The 26,303-nt window shown below is 42.1% G+C and overlaps 1 protein-coding gene across 6 annotated transcripts in view; it reads left to right on the forward strand.

Moving 5' to 3' along the window:
* Positions 1-295: 295 nt before the first annotated feature.
* The window catches only part of LOC149303658 (serine/threonine-protein kinase BRSK2-like), a 58,974-nt gene continuing 32,966 nt past the window's right edge, over positions 296-26,303 (forward strand). For 5 of the 6 annotated variants that reach the window (XM_089481226.1, XM_089481224.1, XM_089481225.1 and 2 more), the window contains exons 1-3: positions 296-720; positions 19,586-19,680; positions 24,560-24,645. In XM_089481226.1, coding sequence (XP_089337352.1) covers positions 603-720; positions 19,586-19,680; positions 24,560-24,645 — 299 coding nt within the window. In that variant the 5' untranslated portion in view covers positions 296-602. Of the gene's footprint in view, positions 721-18,574; positions 18,660-19,585; positions 19,681-24,559; positions 24,650-26,303 lie in introns of those variants that run through there. The other variant, XM_089481230.1, reaches the window with a different exon arrangement.

The following is a 26,303-nucleotide window of genomic DNA, read 5'->3' on the forward strand; positions in this document are numbered from 1 at the left end:
TCTGGTCTTGGTCCTGGCCCTGGTCAAAACCCTTTCCCTCTTCCCCCCCATCCCCGCCCCCTAATCCCCACCCCTTTCCCCTGGCAGCCTGGGGAGGAGGCGCTGCCTTTGTTCCTCCAAGGGTTAACCCGGATTGTGTCTGTCACCCAGTTGCCCGGATGCTGATGTAAGGGGAGAGCTGGAGAGATCCCTTCAGATTGCAGTGAGAGGGGAGGCAAAGGACCAGAGTACAAGAGCATCTTCCCTCTCAGCAGCATCCTTCATCCTTAGCAGCATCAGCACCACTAACAGCAGTAGCAGCAACAGCAGCCTTGGCTGGACAAGCTGGATGATGCTGGTACCTGGACTGTAGCATCCTCCTTCTTCTCCCTCCTCCTTTCCCTCCTCCTTCTCCATCCCTCCCTCCCTCCTTTCCTGATGCCCAGAGCATCCCCCTCCTGTTAAATCTGCCAGGATGCTGGCCCCTGTATTGTCCCTATAGGGGGATATCAAGGAGGCCTTTCTTGCCTCTCCCCACCCTCCTCCCCTCCCCAACCTCCCCATCCCCACCCCAGCCCCCTCTTGTTTCCTCTGGTTGCTCAGAAGGGTGACAGACAAAAGCTATGTCCGGTGGCAAAGAAGCAGGTGGGGTCCATCCCTACCAACCTCAACAGAGCCAACAGCATGCTCAGTACGTGGGGCCCTACAGGCTGGAAAAAACCCTAGGCAAAGGGCAGACCGGTGAGTAGAGATGCTGAGGGGTTTTTTAGGGGGTGGGGATGTAGGTGTGTAGGCCATGGGGATGAATATGATGGGACAACCCCACCAAAAGAGAATCCCCCTCTTCAAGCCATTGCATTTCTCTTCCTCCTCCTCTGAATACAGTGGTGGGTAACAAGGAATGGTTTGGGAGGATGATCAAGGGTATATTGGCCTATTGTGATGAAGACAAGATGTGTATGTAGTAAAGGTAAAGAAACATTTGTCCCATTGCACAATAAGGACAAGAAAGTGAGATACTGCCCCCCCCCCAGGAAAGAAATGGGTGTTGGGAGTGTTGAAGGGAAGATGGGGTTCTTGGAGGTTTTTTTTGGGGAGACTCCTACTTGGGACAAATAGGAGCTTGGAGGATAGATAGGTAGGCTGTCAAGAGAAGGGGATTGCACTGTGGATGTTGAGGAAACTACATCTCTCTCTGACATTTTTGGGAGATGGTCTCTGAGCAAGAAAGAAGTGCTAAAAAGAGGAGGACACTGGAGATGTTTACCCAGCCAGAGTTTATTTGGGGTGCATGTGCTTGGCAGTGAATTGTTTTCTATTCCAGATATGCCAATTACGACATGTGAAAAAATAATTTTTTAAGATTTAGGTTTGAAAGACATACTATTACATTACTACTCAGCAGCAAATGCTTTTTTTGGGAGGTGGTTATTAAGTACCACATTGTTTATGTGATAGTAGAGAGATGTGTGTGTGTATGTGTGTACATGCAGACAAAATACCCAGTGAAGTCTAGAAAGGGGAAGGCAGCAGTGGGTCACCCATATTTCCTGGATGGGTGTCCCTTCAGGCAATTGGGTCCTGAAGCAGAAAATATGTAGGGTGAAGTGACAGCGTTGACAAAAATGCGGCTGCAATGACCAAGGGGGGGGGGGGGGCAGAGGAACAAACTGGTCCAGATTTATGCCCCAAATAATCCCATGGGGCAAGCATCCTTTTCTGTTTCACTTCTCCATCTCTGCTTTTTTGAGATTCTGCATTTCTAGGGGGGGGCAGGAGTGGTGCTGGTGGTGGTTGTGAGTATGTGTGTTGTGGAGAGGCCTATAGATTTCTCTTCCCCCCCCCCCCCCCCCCATCTTCTGCTGCTGCAGCACTCTGGATGAATGGAAGAGTGGATTTTTTTTTTACTCTCTGCAGGGATGCTGATTTGATTGTGCGGTTTAGATTATTGGGCTTGGTTACGAGCAAGATTGCCTGTATAAAACACCAAAGGCTGGGCCATATGGAAAAACCCAGTCTTCTTTCGCTCTTTCTGTCTCTTCTTTCACTGTGACGGTCAGTCACTGGTTGGAAGGTTGAGGATGGGGAGGGGGGAAATCCATCCATCTCTGCAATGATGCAGGAAAACCCAAACCACAAGGCCTCTCTTTTCCTCTCTCGGTCCCTCAATTTGTGTGTGTCTCTGTGTGTAGAATGGGTATTGTGGCTTGAAATGGGGATGGTTATACTGCAGTGGCAGAAAAAGATACCATGACAGAGGAAGAAGGGACCTGGATATCTATCTATGTGTGTATGTGTGAAAAAGAGAGAGGGAGACTGTATGTTTGCAATATTTAATAATAATATTTTTTTAAAAATTAATGCAATTATAAGGATCTGGAACAGGTAGTTGAAAGAGACAGAGGAAAACATCAGGGGATAAGGCAGGGTGGAATTTTGCTGAATAATCATTTCTTTACTGTGGCGGCAAGCGGTTAATGCAAAGATGCTTCAGGAACATCAGACTGAATGGCTAGAGATGGAGCAAGGGAGGTTGTTGAGGCAGGAGAGTAGGAAAAGGCCTAGTTGTTTTCTGGACCCCAGAATTAAGTGGAAAGCAGGAGCAATGGAGCAAATGGATGTATCACCCCAAATAGAGTTTTCTTGTTCACTTAGGTGATTTTGTTGATGTTTTCTAGCACTATAATTTCCTATTTTGAAAGGAGTATTGTTACTATTATGAGAATTTTTAGGGTGGTCAGATATGTTGCTAGGAAATAACTAAACCCCATGCAGAAGTGATGTGCCCAAGGTCACCCAAGGGATGTTGGTGGCAGAGGCAGAAAGCAACAGTGGTACAGATCCCCATTCCCTCATTAACTATCTTGTTCAGCTTTCTTTTTTCCAAAGTGAAAGTGCTGGCCTGGTGTGTGTGTGTGTGTGTGTGTGTGTGTGTGTGTGTGTGTGTGAGACGAATAGCATATATACCTATGTAATGAAGAAACATATACAAATCGATAAAACCCTACGTTTTATTATTTTAAGTATCACTAAATGGAAAAAATTGTAACTGACATGTTTAATACGCATGGCCACTTTAATGTGAGTTTGAAAAGAGATGAGAAAGGTGTTCTAGAAGATTGGACAAGCAGTGGTCAGAAATCTTAAGTTCTGTTGGTGGAATAATTTTTGTAGCTTTTTTGCACTTCTATTTAGGAATGGTAAAACTTAGACAGTAGATTGTATAGCTGGGGTGGGAACCATCTGGCCCTATGGATGTTGTGGGATTGTCCCACAACTCCCCGCATGGACAGTGTTAAGGAATGCTGGTAGCTGCAGCTCAACAACATCTGGAAAGCCATATGATTTACACCTCTGCTCTGATGGATAGTGTTGGTGACCATCAACCCTGGAAAGCTGTGTTTGAAATTTTAGCAGGCTGGATCTAGAAGTTAGTAACCCTTTAGTGCCACTGAACCCAGTGGCAGTCAATGGGACTCAAGTTAGTCCTCAGTAATTTCTCCTATTGCTTCCAAAGGAACAAAAGTGTGGCTGAATTCCTCCAAACTGCAAGCATGTCTGACAGTTGTAGAATTCTTACCACTGTTTAAAATTTTTAAATCTTACACTCAAATAATGGCCCTGAATATTTTCTTTTAAAAAAAGAATAGGCATTACTGAGTAGTACACCCCCCCCCCCCTTTCTGTCTCATAAAGAGGTTGAAAATTTTAGTTTTTGGACCTTCGCTCCTGGGAACCCTCAACCAAAGTTGATTTATAATACAAACAATAAACTTGTCCAAGCTCTGCTTTTAGTTGATACTTGGTTGTTGTTGCTATTTGCCTTCAAGTTGTTTCCAATTTATGGTGGTCCTCTCATAGGCTTTTCTAAGGCTGAGAGTATGTGACTCCTCACCCAAGGTCACCCAGTGGGTTTCCATGACTGAACGGGGAATTGAACCCTGGTCTCTCCACATACTCAAACCACTACACCATGCTGGCTCTCTCAATTTATACTTACTGTCTTTAAAAGGCTGTAATTGAGTTTACCTTGTGGATGTTGAGAGATCTATTTCACATTAAGAGATTAACAATAACATTTAGATAACCTTTGTTTGTGGAATTAGGATTAATAGTTGCTTAGAAAGCCCAAAGAGAGCTGTAACACTGAACATGTGGAAATACCACTAACTTTCTTTGACAGAAAAAAACATGCAGATCCCCTCACCAGTCCATACAGATACACTGTTTGATTATATGTAGTGGGGTCACCAGAGATCAGATAAAACTATTGGATCCACACTATGCACTTTCAATTGGCAGTCCTTGATCTAATTCACCATTCTTCCTTAAAACATGAAACCTGATACCCAGCATTGCATGTAGTTAAATTTAAGACTCTGGAATGAATGATCTATAGACAGAGTTGAGTTGGTAAAATGTATTGTTTCATTTCAAATTATGGTAAGCGTAATTTGGGTCCCTTCTGCTCACTCTACTGAGTGGATCCCTGGATGTCTGAACTCGTGCCCTTCTCAGATGGCATTACCAATCTTGCAAATTAATTCCTATTGCAGTCAACTAGGAAATGCTGTGAGAACCAGTGTGGCATAGTGGTTTATGTGTTGGACTATGACTCTGGAGACTAGGATTCAATTCCTGACTTGGCCACAGAAACCTATTGTGTGATCTTGGGCAAGTCACTTGCTCTCAGCCTCAGGGGAAGGCAGTGGCAAACCTCTGAAAAGGTCTTGTCAAGAAAACCCCATGATAGGTTTGCCTTAGGGTTGCCATAAGTCTAAACAACTTGAGGGCATGCAACAATAACAAGAACATATTGTAACAGTCCATATATGCCAACTGTTCCTATTTATCAGGGAAAGGCTATCCTTTCTAGTATCAACCTCATGTATAAGTCGAGGGCAGGTTTTGGGGCCAAAAGTATGTCTCAAAGGTGCTACAAGATCTCTCTGCATACTGATCCTACAGACTATATCTTTGATTTCTAGTATCTGCTCTTCATAAACCATTTGCCTTCTTTTATCCCTCTTCTTTTTTTTTTTGGAGACTGAGCATTATACTTTTCATAGCTGAGTTGCTTGAGCACCTGTCATTCTTCACATTTCAGCTGGCAACTCCACCGTTAAATCTCTGAATATCTGTAACATACAGGATAACCCAAGACATTTTGCAGCCTGAGGTGAAGTAGCAAATGGCACCCCCAACTCATCCGAGTCAAAGTGCGTAGTACCCAACTGCCAGGCAAGGTATTTTGCCACTTGAGACAGCAAATCCCTCAAGCACTTCTTCCCATCTGTGGCTGTAACAAATATAATAACTTCGACTTCACATAATAACTTAGTAAATAATGAACAATTTGCTGCCCTTTCATGACACCCAAAATCTGCTGTCTGAGACTGTCACCTCAATCTATTTAATAGTAGGGCCAGCCACAAAGGCTCCACAGAGTGATATTTTACATTACTCCTGCTGCTGAGGTATATTTTGAACTGTTATAACATATTGTAGACGATAATGTTTATAAAATAGTCCTTTAGCCAAAAGAACAAACACCTTCTTGGCTTTTAAATAAGTGGTTATTGTAGAATACACAAACACAGCATGCAGCAGGCTGAGTAGAGCTTTCAGTAATGTGTCATAGTGTGTGAGTATGTGTGCAGCTCGGGGAGTAATCCTAGGTCTGACAATTGGGGTGTTCCTAGTACATAGTGTTATAATACACAATTTCAAACTAAGCTTGGAAGTGATGCATTACAAATAATGACACAGACTCCTAAGACATTACTTTTGGGGTAAAGATGTTGGTCTTTAAAAAGAAATCTAAGGAGCTTATCGCTTGGCTTATTGATTTGGCTTACCTCTCCCGGTTTAAATTTCAGCTGCATCCTGATCTTATCAGAAAGTTTTTGCTGCTGAATGTGCCGCCCGAATACAGCCCGGGTCCATCCCTGCTTCCAGGAGCTCTCCGGTGGCCATTTCCTTAAGCCAGAAAATTCCTGGATCCAAAAAGAAGAGCCGCACGGAGCACTCCTGGGAAGAGAGATGGCCCCTGGCTGTATTTGAGTGGCAAATTTGATGGCAAAAACCTTCTGATAAGATCAGGATGCAGCCCGAATTGAAATTTAAACTGGAAGAGGTAATTTGGTAAGCCAAATTAGTAAACCAAGCGATAAGCTCCTAACATTTTTTTTAATGTAATGAATTAGATTTACTTTTTATTCCTAAACCATTAGTTTGGGGGCTTTATTGTAGAGTATATGGGGTCACTTTTGTACTTTTAAAAAGTTTTTTTGTCCCAGAAATAACTACAAAGGAATGTGTTACTAAAATGTAGCAGATTGAGTTACTCTTTCAGATATAAATAAGAAATCCCAGTAGTGGTTTGTGTTGGATCGTGACTCTGAAAACCAAAAGGTTCAATTCCCTGCTTGGCCATAGAACCAGCTGGGTGGCCTTGGACAGGTCACATAGTCTCAGCCTCAGGGGAAAGCAATGGCAAACCTCCTCTGAACAAATCTTGCCAAGAAATCCCATGATAGGGTCGCCATAAGTCAGAAACTTCTTGAAAGCACACCATAAACCAGAAACTACTTGAAAGCACACAACAACAACAAATTCATCCCAAAATCTGGTTTCTTAATGCCAGGACCAACCTCTACCATCAAGCAGAGTGAAACAAACACCTTAGGTGATAAGTCTAGGGTATCAGGAAAGGGTAACAAAAGGGTTTTGGTACTCTTATTATTTTTAATACCAGAGGTCTGGAGAGGTACTTATGGTATTTTCTGCTTCGAGGTCCCAAATCATTTCACTGAGTTTAGGTACTATTCACCTTAACTAAGGGATGTGTTTGTAAGGGAATCAATCTGCTGATCTGTCTCATCCCATCTTTATATAATGTCATATAACTATTTGGAAAACTGTGTGGAAAGCTATGTGGAAAAGTGCTAAACCATTTGTAGAGTTGCCAGACTTAAAACTAGGGAGGCTTTAATGGCCTTAAAGCTGGAGAGCTTTAATTGTTGTTGTTTGTGCCTTCAAGTCATTTCAGATCTATGGCAAATGTAATATGAACCTATGATGATGTTTTCTTGGCAAGATTCGTTCAGAGGAAATGTGTCATTGCCTTCCTCAGAGGCTGAGAGCATGTGACTTGCCCAAGGTCAACCCAGTGGGTTTCATGGCTAAACAGGGATTCAAACCCTGATCTTCAGAGTTGTAGCCCAATATTCAAACCACTATACCACGCTGGCTCTCAATCAGTCATTTTAGCATTTTGGCCAGGGTGCCTTTAAGTAGAACAGACCTTGATATAAGTGGTGGGTGATGGGGTGCCATTTACTGGTACATCTTAGGCAGCAAAACAGAATGATCTTCCACATTAACTAATCTAGAAACTGCTCATTGCTTGCTGGTTAAAAATAATGACGTTTGAACTTCATGTCAGGTCTTAAAAAGATGCTGATACCCAAACACCTATAATCTAGGATGGTTTAGTGGAGTAAACTATTACCTTAGTTCCGGGATGTCTGGTTTTCCATATCGTTATTGTTGTGTGTCTTCTAATAATTTCTGATTTATGACAACATTTAGGCCACCCTATCATAGGGTTTTCTTGGCAAGATTTATTCAGAAGAGGATAGGGAGCCTTGGTGGCACAGTAGTTAAATGCCGGTATTGCAGCCACAAGGTTGTGAGTTCAATCTTGCAGGGCTCGAAGGTTAACTCAGCCTTCCATCCTTTCGTAGGTCAGTAAAATGAGTACCCAGCTTGTTGGGGGCAATTGGCTTACACTTTATAAACCTCTTAGAGTGCTGAGTTCACTATTAAGCAGTATATAAATGTAAGTGCTATTGCTATTGCTATTGTCAGTACCTTCCCCTGAGGCTAGAGAGTGTGACTTGCCCAGGACCTTCCAGTGGGTTTCCATAGGCGAGCTGGGAATCGAACCCTGGTTTTGAGAGTCATAGTCTGACACCCAAATAACTATGCCACATTGGCTCTCCTAAGACCCACTGGTCTAGTCCAGTCCAGTTCAATTCCAGTTTCATAGGAAGACAGAGCAGGGACCACAAAGTTCCTCCCCAGCAATTAATACTTGGATACCTGACAGAGCAGCCATAGAAGTTGGTTGGTCACAGCATTCCTCACTATGGCGAGATAGAATGTCTTTCTGATTACATTGTTGTTGTGTATCTTCAAGTCATTTCCAATTAATGGTGCCCCTAAGGCAAACCTATTATATGGTTTTCTTGCAAAATTTGTTCAGACAAAGTTTGCCATTGCCTTCCTCTGAAGCTGAGAGCCTGTGACTTGCCAAAGGTCACCCAGTGGGTTTCATGGCCAAGCCGGGAATCGAACCCTGGTCTCCAGAGTCGTAATTCAACACTCAAACCACTATACCTGGCTTTCTGAGTACATTACAGTAACAATTTCTAAACTTGGATCTGAATGTAGATCAACACAAGAAGAGCATTTCGATGAATTGGCACCTTGTTTTCTCCCTTTTCAAAGGACATTTTTGGCATTTCCTCTTTTTTGGCAATTTGTAAGTGGCCACCCTAGGTTAGAGAGAGCAGCCACTGGATTCTAGAGGATTCTGGGCCCTTGTCAATATACATTCATAGATGCTGCTGAGGCCTCTGAATCTCTTGGGACGAAAGAAACAATATACGGCTGCTAGTTTAGGCATTGCTGAAGAGGGGAAAAGAACTGCAGATGAACACAAGAGCACTGTACAATGGGTCTGCAGTAATTGCCATTGCTTTTAGGCCCCAACTAGATTTCTTGGGTGATTAGGTATACGTTAAAGAGATCTTTGCTCTGTCAGTATACACAGCAGTGGTGACATCTACTTTGAACAAAAAGGTGTGTGTGTGTATGTGCAGGAGCAAAAGCCGTTTTGTCTTCAACCCAAACTCACCATGCTCTACTCTATAGAATCTGTAGCCTAAAGGAATTTGCTTTTTTCTCAGCATCAGAGAGGCAAGCAGGGGGAAGTCTGCTTAAAACCAGTGAAGCATAGCAAGGTAAAGCAGAAAGGCAGATATTTTTTCTCTCTCAGAGCTTGGAAAAGTTTCTCTTTAGCACTATCAGCATTCCCCAGTCAATTTGTTGTTGTTGTTAACTGCCTTCGAATAGATCTCAACTCATGACAACCCTGTGGATGAAACATCTCCAAGACTCCCTGTCCTCCCAGGGACGTATCCGGGGGGGGGGGAGTCCATGGGGTCCGGACCCTCCCCCTTCCATTAGATACAATGAATGGTGTGTGCCCAAACCCCATTATAATGGTGGCACTTAGTCTGGACTCCCATCCCATCCCAAAATCATGGCTACATCCTCCACTGCTTTGCGTAGGTCCTGCAAATTCATATCCGTGACCTCCTTAATAGAGTCTACCATCTGGCATGTGATCTTCCTCTCTTTCTGTTTCCCTCCACCTTTCCTAGCATTTTTTCCAATGAGTTGTGTCTTCTCATGCTGTGGCCAAAGTATGGCAGCTTTAGTTTAATCATCTTGGCCTCCAGGGAGATTTCTGACTTGATCTGTTCTCAAGGGCCCATTTGCTTGGCTTTTTGACTGTCCATAGAATCCTCAGCACTATTCTCCAGCACCATATCTCAAATGAATTGATTTTCTTCCTATCAGCTTTTTTAATTGTTCAACTCTTGTATCCATAGAATCATAGAATCACAGATTTGAAAGACTCCACAAAGGCATCCAGTCCAACCCCCTGCCTTGCAGAAAATCATAATCAAAGCATCCCCAACAGATGGCTATCCAGCCTCTGTTTAAAAAACCTCCAAAGAAGGGGACTCCATCACACTCCGTGGGAATATGTTCTACTGTCGAACAGCTCTTACTGTCAGGAAGTTCTTCCTAATGTTGAGGTGGAATCTCTTTTCCTGTAGCTTGCATCTATTGCTCCAGGTCCTATTCTCTGGAGCAGCAGAAAATAAACTTGCTCTAGCCTCAAGAAGGACACCCATTCAAATACTTATAAAGGGTTATCATATCACCTCTTAACCTTCTCTTCTCCAGACTAAACATACCCAGCTCCTCAAGTCTCTCCTCATAAGGTATGGTTTCCAGACTCTTCAACATTTGTTCGCCCTCTTCTGGACATGCTCCAGCTTCTCAACATCCTTTTTGAATTGTGGTGCCCAGAAATGGTCAGAGACTTGACCAAAGCAGAATAGAGTGGTACTATTACTTCCCTTGATCTAGAATACATGGTAATGAAATACAATGGTTGTATAATTCTAATTTTCATGCTTAGTTGTATATCTTTGCTCTTTAGGATTTTTTTCTAGTTCTGCCTTCCCCATTCTTAGTCTTCTTCTGATTTCTTGACTCCAGTCCCCATTCGGATCAATGTTTGATCCAAGGTATGATAACTTTTTTACTATTTTTATTTCCTCGTTGTCTAGATTGAATTTGTGTATATTCTCAGTGGTCATTATTTTTGTTTCCTTTATGTTCAGCAGTAAGCCTTACACTTTCTTCTTTGATCTTCCTTGGGAGCTGTTGTAGTAGTTGGTCTGTGGTGTTTTCTGTAGTCTAAAACATTATAATCCAAAAAGGAGTTTCCCCAGACACAGGAAAGTGTTTGCTCTCAATTTTATGGAAGTATACAATCCCTATTCATACTTGTATGTGTTTATATGGGACAACCATATAAACAGACATATTGAGTTAGTATCTGCGATGTAAGAAAGTGGAAACCTTTCTGCAGAGAGAACCACTGGGCCAAGGAAGAGTCCGGTCTTAGCTATATTTCTGTCCAGTGATATTTGTAGGCTGCAAAGCTCTCTCTCTCTCTCAATCTCTCTCTCTCTCTCTCTCTCTCTCTCTCTCTCTCTGCGGGGGTGATTGTATTTCAGTATTTTCATATCCCATGTGAAATGTGAAAGCACACCTTTGGTTGATGACTGTCACGTTGCTTTTCCTAGAACACCCCATGCGACCAAGAGCTGTCCAGCAAAGAGGCCTCCTTACAAAAATTCTTTACAAAAGAATTTTCTCTTTACAAAAGGGTGTTTGCAAAATGGAAGCAGGGAGGTGACTTTTAAAAAACCCTGGTAGGATCCTGTGCTCTGTATCTCTTTGGTTTTGATTCAGCTTGGGATGCATGAATGGCAGTCAAAAAGTTTTTAAAGTGGAAAATCCCTGTGAAGTTCATTTGCCTATATTCTACATGCCATCCATGTTATCAGGAAAGATGCCTGTTACCTGGAATTGAAATGGAATTGGTTAGTGAGGGGAAAAGGAACTAATTTTATGGGTTAGAAAAAAAATAATGTAGGTTAATAACTCTGGTAGGGTTGTTTGCAAGGCTGTAGAGCCAGCCAGGGGTATCCCAGTCCACCAATGTAATTACTACTTCTGCCTCTGCATTGTAGAAATAATCCACTTTGATACCACTTTTAACTTCCATGGCTCAATGCTATGGAATTCTGAGATTTGTGGTTTGGTGGGGCACCAGAGCTCTCTGACAGAGAAGGCTAAATATCTCACAAATCTGTAATTCTTGGAATTCCATACCACTGACCCATGGCAGTTAAAGTGGTGTCAAACTGGATTATTTCTCCAGTGCAGATGCAGCCGTAGTAATTACAGTGGTGGATTGGGACTTGGGAGATCCTGCTTCAGGGTCCCATTGATCCATAGAAGTTACTGGGTGGTTTTAGCCAGTCACACTGGGTTGTTGTGAGGATGAATGTGTGGAAGAGGACAGTCATATATGCTGGTTTGAGCACTGGAAAAAAGGTGAGATTAAATAAAACAAATAAATAAGACTGAAAGAAAGCATCCATTGTTAGGGAAGAGTGACGAACCGGATCTTGGTGGCTGTCTGACAGCCTTTGGGCTAGATCTAGCCTGTGACACAATTTTATAGCACTGTTCCAGTAATATCATTATATCTGATGCCAATTTCAAACACAAGATGGATTGTGGAGCTGTAGGGTATGACCTGGTTTAGAATGTTTTAGGGGCCGGCGTTTCTTTATAGGGTATGCTTGGGAGTCTTAATTTTCTAAACATTTACTATGGTTCATTTCATATAAAATGTGAGAAAGTACGTTGAATTGATTGGGGATTCCTTCTTAGCTTCTTGAATTATAAGAAATAGCAAAAGTGTTGGATATTTCTTTTGTGCTGCAGAAGGTACCAATCTATACTTGTCATCATGTATGTTGCATACTATATATTTATGTAAAAATAAATAAAAATAAAAATAATCCTTACCACAAAAAAACTATTTTGTAGTATGGCAGAGCCTTAGCATTGTTTTGTTTTGTAGGGATGGACAAATCAATCTATTTCCAGTCCACGTCCATGTCACACTTGTTCAGTCATAAATTGGTTCCATCCCATTTCTGCACAAGTATGCAGTTTTTTAAATTGGAAAAAAAGGAAAGATAAACAGTCACATTTTTTATATACCTTTCCCCTAACATATGCTTTTTGGCAGCTGCACAACTTGTAAACCTCTGTTTTGGACTTTCAGTTCACAGAATCCTAAATGGATCCTGGAAATTGTACTATAAGAATACTTTCCCCCAATTTTGCATGTTGTACAAAAATTCCCCTAATGTGTACATTTTGCACCCACATTATTTGGTTGTTTGCTTACAAATACAGATATATCACTTAGCTCCAAGAATTTGAAAGCGACATCCATTGTTAAAACAAAATATACACATACATTATCTTGATGTTATAGAATGAGGTCAAGTGGGACTCAACATAAACTCTGTTTTTCAAAAATATGTTTTTAACATGAATACTTTTTTTGTATGTATCTTTCGGTGACATATACAATTTGTATGCAGTTTTTGAACTGAGAAGTGCACGGCAGCACATACCCAGAAAAGTGAGCAGTCTGAAGAATAACTATGTTTTGATCTGAATATTGCTCTGTGAAGTGATAGTACAGCTTGCTTCAAAATGTGGACAACAAACATCTCCTCCATTCCTAGTGTTGTTTCACACTTGGACTGGGTTTTAACTCTCTTCTTCTTGTGGCGACCCTAAAGTGACCCTATTACGGGGTTTCTTGGCAAGATTTGTTCAGAAGTTTGCCATTGCCTTCCTCTGAGGCTGAGAGAGTGTGACTTGCCCAAGGTCATGAAGTGAGTTTTATTGCCAAGCCAGAAATTGAACACTGGGCTCCAGAGTTATAGTCCAACACTCAAATCACTACACCATGCTGGCTGTGCTTAGCCATGGATCCTTTGTGTTGGTTTACATGTGCACGTTTGTCGGATACTGACTGCCACATTGCTGTTCTCACACTACAGACAAATCTTTCATTCTACCTCACAAAATCGCAAAAACTGTTGCCTTCTCAGCTGCTCCATTGCCAGGCCTTCTCCCGGGGTGGGCAAAGCCTTGCGATGGAGCAGCAGGAGGGCAAACTCACACTCTTCCTGGATGACACTCTCCACACGAGGTGACATCCTCCATCCCCTAGCTAGTGATACCACTGGATGCATCTATTGTTGCAATCATTTATCTTATTTTCATTGTTATTGTATATGGAACCATCTACAGCCCGCCCTCTCCAACTGCGGGCTTGCCATCCGCAAACTCCATTGCCGCTAATGGCCACACATGCATACGGCCACGGCAGAGTGAGTGCATGCACACGCACTGCTATTGAAAGTAGCAATAGCATTAGCAATAGTATTCACAGTTCTGTTCCGTTTAATAGTGAACTCGGCACTCTCTAAGCAGTTTACAATCTGTAAGCCAGTTGTCTCCAAAAAGCTTGGTACTCATTTTCCCAACCTACGAAATCTGAGGTCCCTTGATTTTTTTCATCTACTTGGGGCGGAGTCCAAAATGGAACCCCCGCAGATAAGAAGGGGCCAATGTATCTATTTGTACTTTTAAAGTAACCAGAGCTTAGGAAACGTTTTGCACTGTAATTCTCAGAATGTCCCAAAGAAAAAGTTAACTTTTCCAAGCTCTACAAATAATATGCATGACCATAGCTCTCTATCCCAGTGGGTTTTCAATCTAAAGTTGGCATAGGGAAACAACAAAGGAATGGCAGTAGAGGTTGGGAACAGATGCAGGGGAAGAATATGTGATTATTATTTCAATTATACATCCTTTGATTTAGCGGGAAAATCCAAAGACTTTATGTTGAGGGAACATAAAGTCTTTGGCTGAGTATGGTTGGATCTGGATGAGCTGAGGCCACAGAAAAGGACGGGTTTGGAGAGATACCTGGAATGAGATGGAGGGACAAGTGCCTGTAAACATATCCTCAAACATGTCTGAGACATGCCAGGGTCTCAGACAACTTGGCAAAAGTTTCTTTTGTGGACTACAATTCCAAGAATTCTCTGGCTAATGACCATCATGGTTGAGGAGGTTCGAGGAGCTGGACACTTGGGAATTGGCCAACATTGTAAATTCCATAGATTCAACTGGGTTTAGTCTAGTTGGGATGAAGAGTTGGATGTAGTCTTGAAAAGTAACACTTCCAAACCATGATCTTAAGTAGCTTGTCTTTCATACCCAACACCAGCTGCTTTGTTGTTATTGTGTGCTTTCAAGCTGCTTCTTACTTCTGGCAACCTTAAGGCCAACCTATCATGGGGTTGTCTCTGCAAGATTTGTTCAGGGAGGGTTGAATATTGCTCTGAGAGAGTGTAAGCTGCCCAGTGCCACCCAGTGAATTTCCATGGCCAAGCAGGGATTTGAACATGGTCTACTGGAGTCAAACCCTATGATAGGTTTGCCTTTGGGTCACCATAAGTAAAAAATGATTTGAAGGCACACCACACACACACACACACACACACACACACTCTACTGGGGGGTCATAACCCAACGCTCAAAATTCTGTCACACTGTCTCTTTTCCACATGATTATTTAAACTGGAGGTGCCAGGGAATGCCATTCTGCATGCAGAGCATGAACTGGGCCACTGATCTCTGGGTCTGTCCTTCAATAATCCAGGCAGATTCATCATTACCCCTTATTAACAATCGTTAACATGCAACTGTTTCGTTCACAATCAGGGTGGCCTAAGGATGGTGAACAGGGAGGGAGAGGCCAGCTGACCCCATTTGAGCTGCTGCTGGAACTTTGCACTGCTCAGGGAAGTGGGGAGGCACACAGAGCTATAATAATAATGAGAAAGACACTTCCAAGGGAATTGGGGGCATGATCTTCCAACATAATCTTGAAACATGTTGACTTCAGAATGTAAGTATTTCCCTACAAGCCAGCAGTAAAGATTAGGCTGTGCTCCTGACTTCCCTGAGCAGTGGGAAGTTCCAGGGAGCCATCCTGCAAGGTTTTGTTTGCATGACAAAAGCATTAGAGTTTTGTTTGGAGGACAAGCACATTAGAGATTAGGTCATAGTGCTATGCACATTTACCTGGAAAAAGTAAGGTCCTCTGAACACAAGGGAGATTTCTTCCAGGTAAACATGCTTAGCAGTGCACCATAAAGGTATCTTTCTTATCATTGCTTTTACAAATACATGGACTCATAGGACATTACTACACGTGGCTTTTAAACCGTGATTATATCAAGAAAGAAGTGGCATTAGCCATGTTCATCGCAGGATGCCACCTCCAACTTGTAGCTGCTTTGTCCGTATGTGTGTGCGTGTGATGTGTATTCAAGTTGTTTCCAAACCTATTACAGGGTTTTCTTGGCAAATTTCTTCAGAGGGAGTTTGCCCTTTCCATCCTTTGAGCTGAGAGCATGTGACTTGCCCAAGGTCACTAAGTGGGTTTTCATGGTCCAGTTGAGGTTTGAACCCTGCGCTCCAGAGTCATCATCCCATGCTCAAACCACTACACCACACCGGCTCTCGCTCGGTCCCCAACCTGTCCCTTTTCATTGATGAGAGAAACCTGTCAATGACCTGGCAAGCATACAAGTCCTCAGGTGCAAAATGTCACTGATGGCGCAGTTGTGCAATCACCTGTCACACGGTGTCCCCCTCTCCCTTGCCATTCCCAATCACTCTGATTACCTTGATTTATTAATTTTTCTATTTATTTTAACTTGAGTCACAATAGCAGAGCCCCAGAATTGTCCAAAAAAGTGAATTAAAAACAACAACGTTAAAAGGCATGCATAAGGCAGGGATATAGGGTTAAGGAACAATCAGGAAACAAGTGTGATGAGGGAAGCATCCCCAGTTGCACCATTGAGAAGAGGTGATGTGATGGCTTCTCTACAAGCAGTATGTCCCCTGCCCTTTGTAAAATAGCATGACTGCTGCAAGAACAGGGCTTGTGCGGTAAGGTCCATAGACTCAGAGAGTTTGGAAGAGACCACAAGGGCTATCCAATCCAACCACCTAGCATGCAGGAACCCACAACCAAAGCATCCCCGACAGAGGCCATTCAGCCTCTGTTTGAAAACCTCCAAAGAAAAGGACTCCACCACACTCCGAGGGAGTGTGTTTTACAGTCGAACAGCTCTTACTGTCAGGAAGTTCCCCTAATTTTTAGGTGGAATCTCTTTTCCTGTAGTTTGAATCCATTGCTCTTTGTCTTATTCTCTGGAGCAACAGAAAACAAGCTTGCATCTAAGGAGAACAACTGGACCAGCCCCTACCATTAGGAAAAGTGAGATAATAGCCTCAGGTAGCAGATGGAGGTGTGTGCAGGACTTCATACTGCTCAACCAAGTGCAGCTGTTTCATGATGCTTGGAGTATTGGGAGATTAAAATGGGGGGGGGGGGGAGATCAATATTTTTAGCGCTATTGGGAGATTAAAATGGGGGGAGCACCAATATTTTTAGCCCTACTGGGGTTGCTGGGGTTTTGGTAGGTGTCCCACTGACACCATTCCTGCATCTCTCTCTCTCTATGCCTCTCCCATGAACACACACACTCACATAAGATTTGTTCCTCATTGTATGTGTGTGTATTAGTGTAAGAGAGATCTTCCACAGACTGTTTGGTATCTCATTTAATCATACAGGGAGATTCCCACCTATCTCCTAATCTGCTGGAGGAAATGTCAACCATCCATTGTGGAGAATGAAGTTATAGCACAATCTGCCCATGTGCCAGCCAGGCTGAGTGGATCTTTACTTGCAAAGGCAGAATGGCATCAATAGGCAGACTAACATCAGTGGTGTGGAAAAGACACACTTGGTGTTTTTTTTTCTAGACTTTAAAGGCAGCATCCAAGGTGCTCCCAAAATAGATTCAGTGTCTTGGATATCTCCTTTTAACTCTGGAATAAAAGCCACAGTGGGTTTCCTGCACTTCCTGCCCTGGAAGCTACCAGCCACCCCAGTTACATGTATGCCCACTTTGTTCAGTGAGGCATACCATGTGTGTGTGCTTTGACAGGGGCATCATTTTGTGCACACATTTTTATTATTATAGTACAACCTGCTCTCGATGTAATAAAATATTAGTATCAAGTATGAACTGTATTTTGGGATCCAATGCCCAAGGAAGTTGGAAAATGGTGTGATAACCAACTGCATTCCAGTGATTAGACAGCAGTTCAGAAAGCTTGGGGAACCTATATACATGACCTGTTAGCATCAGTTTTTTAAACTGTACTGTATACAGTTTCATAAGAGTGACTAACTTGCAAAAAATATGTACTAGCCTGCAGTGGTTTGGAAGATTTCTCCTCCAGCAGCTCCTTGCATATCTATACCCAGCAGAGCTTGGGAAAGTTACATTTTTGGTTTACAACTGCTGGAATTTCACCGAGACAGCATGGCCAATGTCCATTCAGACTATTGTTTTCTGTGAGTTATAGTCCATAACTAACTTTTCCCAAGCTCTGTGACTGAGCAAAAAGGAAGGGTGAAGTGCTATGCCTCTCTTCTGCCAGTGCCCTCACTCACCTGCATCCAGTTCATTGTTGTTGTTGTTGTTGTTGTTGTTGTTGTTGTGTGCCTTCAAGTCATTTCTGACTTATGTTGACCCTAAGATGATCCTATGTTGGGGTTTTCTTGGCAAGATTTGTTCAGAGGAGGTTTGCCATTACCTTCCCCTGAGACTGAGAGTGTGTGAGTTGCCCAAAATCACCCAGCAGGTTTCATGGCTGAGCTGGGAATCGAACCCTGGTCTCCAGAGTCTTAGTCCAACACTCAAACTACTACGCCGTGCTGGCTCCGGATGTATAATACAAAACTGCAGTGATGGGAACAAAAGAAGGAAATTATGAATTAAGTTGGGAATTTGCCAATGGAAAGAGATGGCTTAATAACATCCTTTTAAAAACTAAAGTGAATGTCTTAAATTAGAATTAAAGGATTAAGGTTTCTCCAGACTTAAATTAACAACTGAGTTATTAATTAATTAAATGAGCTACAGGGCTAAATGGTTAATGCAGTTCTTTATGCAAGGCCTAGTTGTTTTAGATTTTTGCAAAACTCTTAACTTTTTAAAAAACAATCCTTAGTATAAGGTTAGGTCACAAACATGAAAGGCAGTTTGGAAAGTTTGGTGGTCTTCTTTACACACAAATGGTCTTCTTCTACATTGGATTCACCAGAGATTCTTCCTCTGTCCAGTGAAACAGAATTGTGAAACTCTTAGCTGCAGAGGTTTTTCTGGATCTATTTGGGTGCCAATACCATTAAAAGGTGGGGGATGAAAATATTAGGGATGAGGAAAGCTCATGGAAGCTGCTGGATCTTCCTTGAAAATCTGGAGTAATAGGTAAGCTTTTAAAAACCGTTTTAAGGGTGTTATCCTCTGGTTATTGTGTGGAACTGATGTTGTCTGGTCATCCTGACAACTATCACCAGAACCGGGGGTTGGACTGTGCATCATCCAAATAGGACAATGCAAGAACAGGGGGAAATAGACCCTTTGACCTGTGTGGACAGGGCCAATGTAACATAAATTGAAATGTGGATTTAAAATTAATTTACTTGTTAAATTGTCACATTTCGACTTAAATGCAGCTGAATTTGATTTTTATTTTATTAACAATTAACTCTTTAATTTATTAACAATGAACTGCAACTGAATTAGATTTTTAATTTATGAACAATTAACTTTGGGTTAATCCTTTCTCATGAAAACATAATGCAATGCATCATGTATTTTGCAACTTTTGTTTGTTGTAATAAAAGTACCACTGTAATGTGTGTGTTTGAGTTTTGTCGTATTATGCTGCTGACACACCTACCTCGTGTGTGTGTGTGTGTGTGTGTGTGTGTACATGTGTGGGAACTGAAGATACCTGTTTCCCTAACTTTCCTATCTGCTTATGGTTTGTATATTTATAATTATAAAATTTGGAAAAAGTGATGTCAAAGAAGAGGCAGTTTGACTTTTATTATGGTTAACTCATTTCACCTGGGCTTCATCTGCACTGCAGAAATAATCCAGTTTGACACTGCTTTAACAGCCATGGCTCAATGCTGTGGGATTCTGGCAACTGTTGTTTTGTGAGACATTTAGCCTCCTCTGTCAGAGAGCTCTGGTGCCACAGAAAACTACAAATCTGAGAACTGCATAGCATTGAGTCACGGCAGTTAAAGTGGTATCCAGCTGGATTATTTCTGCAGTGTAAATGCATTTATGGTTATAGTTTATAGTATAATGATGGATTTCCTGTGCTTCTTTTCTTTCTTTAGGTCTGGTGAAGCTGGGTGTGCACTGCATCACAGGGCAGAAAGTTGCAATAAAGATTGTGAACCGGGAAAAGCTTTCTGAGTCAGTACTGATGAAGGTGAGTCTGTGTCTTTATTTGGGGGGTGGGGGCACCAGAGAAGGTGAATATAAAAAAGGTGTGGAGCTGAATTTACAATCCGTAAAGAGACAGAAAATGCATGCTGTGCTTTCTATAGATCCAATCTCTGGCTGTCACCTTCATCCCCATAGGAAGGTCAAACCAAGTTGTCTTGCCAAACTAAAGAAAACTTATCAGAGAATGTGTGGCCAGAATGAATTTGTCAGCAGACACATCACTGCAAAGAGATGTGCAAAATATAGGCAGACTCCCACCAATTTTAGAAATTGACAGGCTTAAAGAAGGAAATTCACTGTTCAATTCCTAGAAATCCTCTCTCTCTGTGTACAGTTAGCCCTCCATATCGACGGATTTTTTTTGTCTGTATATTCAAGCATTCATGGTGTGAAAATGTTTTAAAAATAAATAAATTCCAAAAAGCAAACCTTGATTTTGCCATTTTATACAAGGGACACAATCTTATTGTGCTGTTATGTTTAATGGGACTTGAATATCCATGGATTTTGCTATCCATGGGGGGTCCTGGAACCAAACCCCAACGGATACCAATGGCCCACTGTATATGCATTTGTGGAAATGTTGGGCACAAAAGAACTAAGAGAGGATGTTTAAAAAATAGATTTACCCTCTAGATTCCTTAGCCAAAATGAAAGATAAAAGAAACCACAAAACAAAGTAGATACAGAGATGAACATGAACAGTTCCAGTGTTCTTGGCCAAGTGACTTATTTTGCCAGATATCCTAATAATCCAGAATGCATGCATTGTTTCTCACCTTTTGCTAAGTTTAAGCAGAGTCCAGGGTGAATCTTGCCAGCCTAGGGTTGCCATTTGTCCCAGAAAACCTGGAAAATCCCAAACTGAAGAGATTAAAAAATGTCCTGGCTGGCCGGGCCAGTTGAAGCAGATTTATTCTTCATTGCAAGCTGATAGGTAGGTTAAAATGTGGCAGCAGTGCTGAAGCAGGAAACTGTGCAAAAAAGCTGGCACTGGCAGGAGCCTCATTCCACCCTGCAGACTCCAGCTGCTAGCATTGCCACCTTTTCTCACCAGCTATGGGGGAAAAGAAGTAAAAAATGAGCTGTTAGTTTGTTACTGGTACTGAGTTTGAAACATAATGGTAGAAAAAGTGCAATGATAAATGTGTTGAACTTGCATAATAAGAATGCAAATTAATAATATGCATAACTATGACAACTTGGTTACCGTAATATGCAAATTAGATGCCTGGATATGAGGGACAGGAATATGGCAATCCTATGTCAGCCTTCCTCTGTGTATTGGGCCTTTGGCTCACTCCACATGGCACCTGTTATCATGCTGTGCAGAGTGGCTCACCTGGAGTATTTCCCCACCACAGCAGTGCACATTTTTCCGTTTAGAAGTTTGTGCTGATGTGGAGAAAAACCTTCCTGCTGAATGATGAGTGCTACATGGGCTGTGGGTTAATAGCCACAATGTAGAGCAATTTCATGCAGGTTTGTTACGGCAATTATAACGTGGAAAACCCATCCCTTTGCCAGGCCACTGGATAAAGAGAGCTTGAAGCTTGAAGAAGATGCTTCTCTGCAGACTCTTACCTGATGCTTGTTAAGACCAGAATGAAATGTTTAGCAATACAAAGCCTTCTGGGATTGCTGGTGACAAACATAGTGGGTTGTGTTTGCCAATATTAGGCAGTACCCTAGCAGGTATACCATGGAGTCAGACTGATGCCTGGAGGCAGATAGACTAGGAACTGCCTGGCAGCAAGTAAGGAACAAAAAAACTGGAGGCCCAGAAGGAACCAGGTGGCAACGTCTTGCCAGACAAAATGAAATCAGCAGGCTTGCAAGGCTTTATATTCCTCAATAGGGTCTGATTAACCATCCGGCATTACCGGATTTCCAGGGCCAGAAGGATCACAGGCTGTCATACTTCTAGCATCAAAAGCCTTCTGAAGATTAGTATTCTCTACAGAGCTTTTTTAAATCTTATGGCACCCTAAATTCCCAGTCTGGAGTGCCCGCACCCTCAGGGGGTGCAACAAAGAATGGCTTATGTTGTTGAGTGATGAGTGACAAGTCATCACTCATTTTTTCTAAATAAATTAGAATTTAATAGCTGAATTTTATGCACTGCTTCATTTTATGCTCATTTTTAAAGTTGGGTTTGTTCACCACAGGATTGTATGCGGTTCAATTTATGGTTCAAAAATCAGACATCTTCATCTTCAAATGTGATATTACTTTTGTAGGGGGTGTGAACATTGATCAAACATTTCCTAGGGTTGTGGGAAATAGAAAAAGGTTGGGAACTACTGATCTGTGCACAGAGTTGCCCTACAACTCCCTGAATACCCGTGACCATGTTGCCTAGGGGGATTCTGGGGGTGGTAATTCTCTGTTTAGTTTCGATATAAGGAAATGTGTGCTTCTGTAAATGTTGTTGGACTATAACTCCATCCATTCTAGCACACAAAGCTAGTGCTGAGGAATTCTGGGAGTTGTATTATTATTATTATTATTATTATTATTATTATCTTTTATTTATAAAGCTCTGTAAATTTACACAGCGTAAATTTATTAAATACAGAGTTGTAGTTCAATCATATGTGGTGAGCATGCCCCCCTTCCCTTGTCTGATCTAGTTCTTCCCCAAATATTGTCACACTTCAAGACGTTGCACATACAGCCAAACAGACATACCTGTTCACTTTCTAATCCAGGTTTGACTATCTATGATTAATTGATTAATGCAGCAGCCTCATTGGAAACTCACTTTTGGCAGTTTGCAATCCATGCAAATTCCACACAAATAATTTCAGTCATCCTTCTTTCACAGAAGACCCATGGTGCTGGTCCAGCTGGCTAGCTGGGGCTGATGGCAGTTGTAGTCCAGCTAGAGTTGCTAGTTCAGGATCATCCCAGGCTCTGAGATTTCCAGACCAAAACCTCCAGATTTAGACACAGCCACTAGTGATGTCATTAAGCAATATGCATTATGTTCCAACCACTGTTGCTCAGAGAGAGAGAAAGAATGAGAGAGAATATCTGTCCAGTTTGGAAATTAAGACAAAAATCATAGAGGGTCTGTTCTTAGAACAAGGTAATGAGAGGATTATTCTTTCTCCTTTAAGAAGGGAGAAGGGAAATTTAATTTAGCCCAGTGGTACCCAAACATTTTATTCTTGGAACCCCCCATTACATCTATATACAGATGTCACCGCCCCCCGATGTAGTATATGATTTAAAATATTTTATTTGTTTAGTGTGAGTATTTTTATTCACACACATTCATATATATTTACATGTTAATATTTTATAAGGAAATAACACAATTCAAATTGGGACAGTTTTATTTAAGTACATTCAATATTTAACTAAACACGTGTGTAAAATTTACACATTAAAAAAGTTTGAGAAGTGAGGCAGGAAGAGGGATCAGGGCCTCCATATCTTGCGGCCCCCTTGAGCAACTCTCACCTTCTCTAGGGGTCCTGCCCCACCATTTGAGAACCACAGATCTAGCCTACTTGCTTCTAAGGTGGATTCAGAGCAGAAGCTGAATTCTGGTGCCATAATGATTGGGTGTGAAGAACAAACTTAACTGAGGAGATTACTACATGCGGCTTTTAAACTGTGATTAGATGCAGAAAAAAACAGGTTTGGTGATACTTACGGCACAACGTCATTTTCAACCTGTACCTGCTGCTTCCTCCAAGCACAGTTAGGGCATGCCTTTCCATTGACAGTGGAAACTTGTTAATGAGCTCACAATTACGCTAGTCCCTTGGTGCAAAACATCACTGCTGGGCAGTAGCGATATTGGTAGTTGTGTGGTATCAGTGTTTTTTACTCTCCCCCTGTTTTCCTCCTCCTTGCTATTCCCAAGCAGCCTGATTACTGTATATACTCATATATAAGTCTAGAAATTCAGGTTAAAAAATTGACCCCAAAAAAACTGAGTCGATTTATCCACGGGTCAATGTAAATACTGTACTTTAAATTATACACACACACACACACACACACACACACACACACACTCTTCCACTCACTCATCCAGCCAACCTTATGAGGGCAAATAGTTATATCTGCTGGAATTTTGTAAGTTGTTTAGCATTGTTTTCCTTGGCTTCATCCTTTACATCCTTCATTTACATGCCCCTACGTTTTACCCTCAACTTATCCATGGGACATATCAAAATCCATAATTTTAGCCCCAAAACCTGCCCTCGACTTATACATGAAGTTGACTTATAGTTGAGTATATATGGTACCATTATTTTTATTTTTAAAAAACTTCAAACACAGTAGCAGAGGTCTAGAATTGTGCAAAAAAGTGAAAATAAAAATAAAATAAAAATGTAGAAACCAGAAGGTAATCTGGGTAGCGCATAGAGCAGGGAGGTGGGTTTAAGGGGACACAATAGCAACAGTCATGCAGTTGCAAAGAAGTGTGGTGATGGCAGTAATACAAACAGGTATAATTCCACTTTCATTGACAAGCACAACTGGGGTGACAATGGGACTTGTGCTGTAAAGCCTTAAGTCAATACATAGACCCACTTGAAGAATCTTTGCAAATTGCAGCAACAAATCAATTAAGCCATGCCAGATGTATCATACTGCTGCTCTATTAGCTGAGCTGGAGATATGCACATAGCCCTTTCTTCTCACCAGGAACTGAGTCCACTAATACTGGAGAATTTGCATCCTTGTCTCTATCCAGGAGAGGACCCACAAAACCTGTAGTTTAAGGACCAGGCTCTGAGATCTCACAACCGTAAATCCAACGTATCAGGAAAGATGAGGAAGACTACTGTAAACAATCACCTCCTTTCTTTCTTTCTCATTCTTTCTCCCCACCATTCTAGGTGGAACGGGAAATTGCCATTCTGAAGCTGATTGAACATCCCCATGTACTGAAACTCCATGATGTCTACGAGAACAAAAAATATTTGTAGGTATTTATTTGCAGATGGTCTCCTAGCTCTCTTGTACCTCCTGACATCACTCCTCCATCAGAATGGAGCAGCGCTTTTTATGTGCTAGCCATTGCTCATAGCAACCTAGGGAATTCTTTCCTCCTTGATTTTCCTGCCAACTGAAGGTTTTCCATGCCAGGGCTGGTTTTGAGGGAGCTTTCTGTTAGCTATTGCTTCTGGCAATGGTGTGTATATATGTGGGGGTGGGAGGTAACACATCTTCGTCCGTAAATGTTCAGCTTTCTTTGTGTGCAATACTTTTTCCATGGGAAAGGACATATATATATCTAATATCAGAGAACAGGCTTAGGAGCATTTCTAGTAGATCTGCTCATTGAGCAAGCAGCAGGACCTGGCACTAGGTCTACTGAACGGGGTATATTTCCCCTCTCAGTAACTTTAGTCCATGAAAGTTTATGCTATAATAAATTTATTGGTCTGGATTGTGCTACAAAACTTTTAAATCTTTTTGTAAACTAGTTGAATTCTTCTCTTGTTTTTCTGTGGATAGACCTGGTGTTCCTCACAGGTATAACTGGTATCTGGATAACAACTTTTTACCCAGTTCCATACCTTTCAACATTCCAGAGATGAAAACCAGGACACATGTGGCCAAGTGACATCAGAGTGTGATCAAGATGTAAAAGTTATTCATCCAGAATTACAACAAGCTAAGAGAGACTGCAGAAGTTTAGTTTTGCCTGAGTCTCCTCCACCAGAAAGGGCAAGAGTCTGCCCCCTCCTGACTTCTCTTCCTGCTGAGTCGATTGAGCGTATACTTTTGCACTTCAACTTTGGTTTGCTCCAAAGAAAGTAAGCTGAGGACAATGCAATAAAGTGGGAAGAGGAGAGAGGAATGGGACATTTTAAAAGCAGCTGAAAAAGTGGGATGGCAGAGGATTAAATGAGATTGTCCCAGACAAACAGGGACAATTGGAGGCTTCATCCCCTCCAGTGTTTCCCCACTACATTTCCTTGGGGGGGGGGGGGGAATCCAGTATACCAGGAGGCTGTGGTGGACTACAGCCTTGTTTGCACTAGCCAGGATACTCTGGGGCAGCCTGGAGTATCCTGATCCTGTAGTTGCACCAACTTTCCCCTGTTACCTTGGCCTCTTTTTTAACACTGCAACAGCTGTCTGCATGGATGTTCCACCAGGCCACCGGATGCATCTGCAGTTACCACAGGTTGCTTGCTTCTGGTTTCAAAATAAGGTGCCCAGTGATGGCTATATGCACCAGCAGCCAAGCAGGATGGCTATGAAAACAACCTCTATGGTGCAGAGACAGAGGGCTCTGGATTCTGCTTTGATCATTATTGTATCCACTTCTGGGCACCACAATTCAAAAAGGATGTTCAGAAGCTGGAGCGTGTCCAGAAGACGGCAACCAAAATTGTGAAAGGTCTGGAAACCATGCCTTATGAGGAGAGACTTAGGGAGTTGGGTATGTTTAGTCTGGAGAAGAGAAGGTTAAGAAGTGATATGATAGCCCTGTTTAAGTATTTGAAGGGGTGTCATATTGAGGATGGAGCAAGCTTGTTTTCTGCTGCTTCAGAGAATAGGACTCAGAGCAATGAATTCAAATCAAAGGAAAAGAGATTCCATCTAAACATTAGGAGGAACTTCCTGACA

The sequence above is a fragment of the Sceloporus occidentalis genome, unplaced genomic scaffold, assembly GCF_023333645.1.
Source record: "Sceloporus occidentalis isolate IW3139 unplaced genomic scaffold, rSceOcc1.0.p SCAF_14, whole genome shotgun sequence".
Lineage (NCBI taxonomy): Eukaryota > Metazoa > Chordata > Lepidosauria > Squamata > Phrynosomatidae > Sceloporus > Sceloporus occidentalis.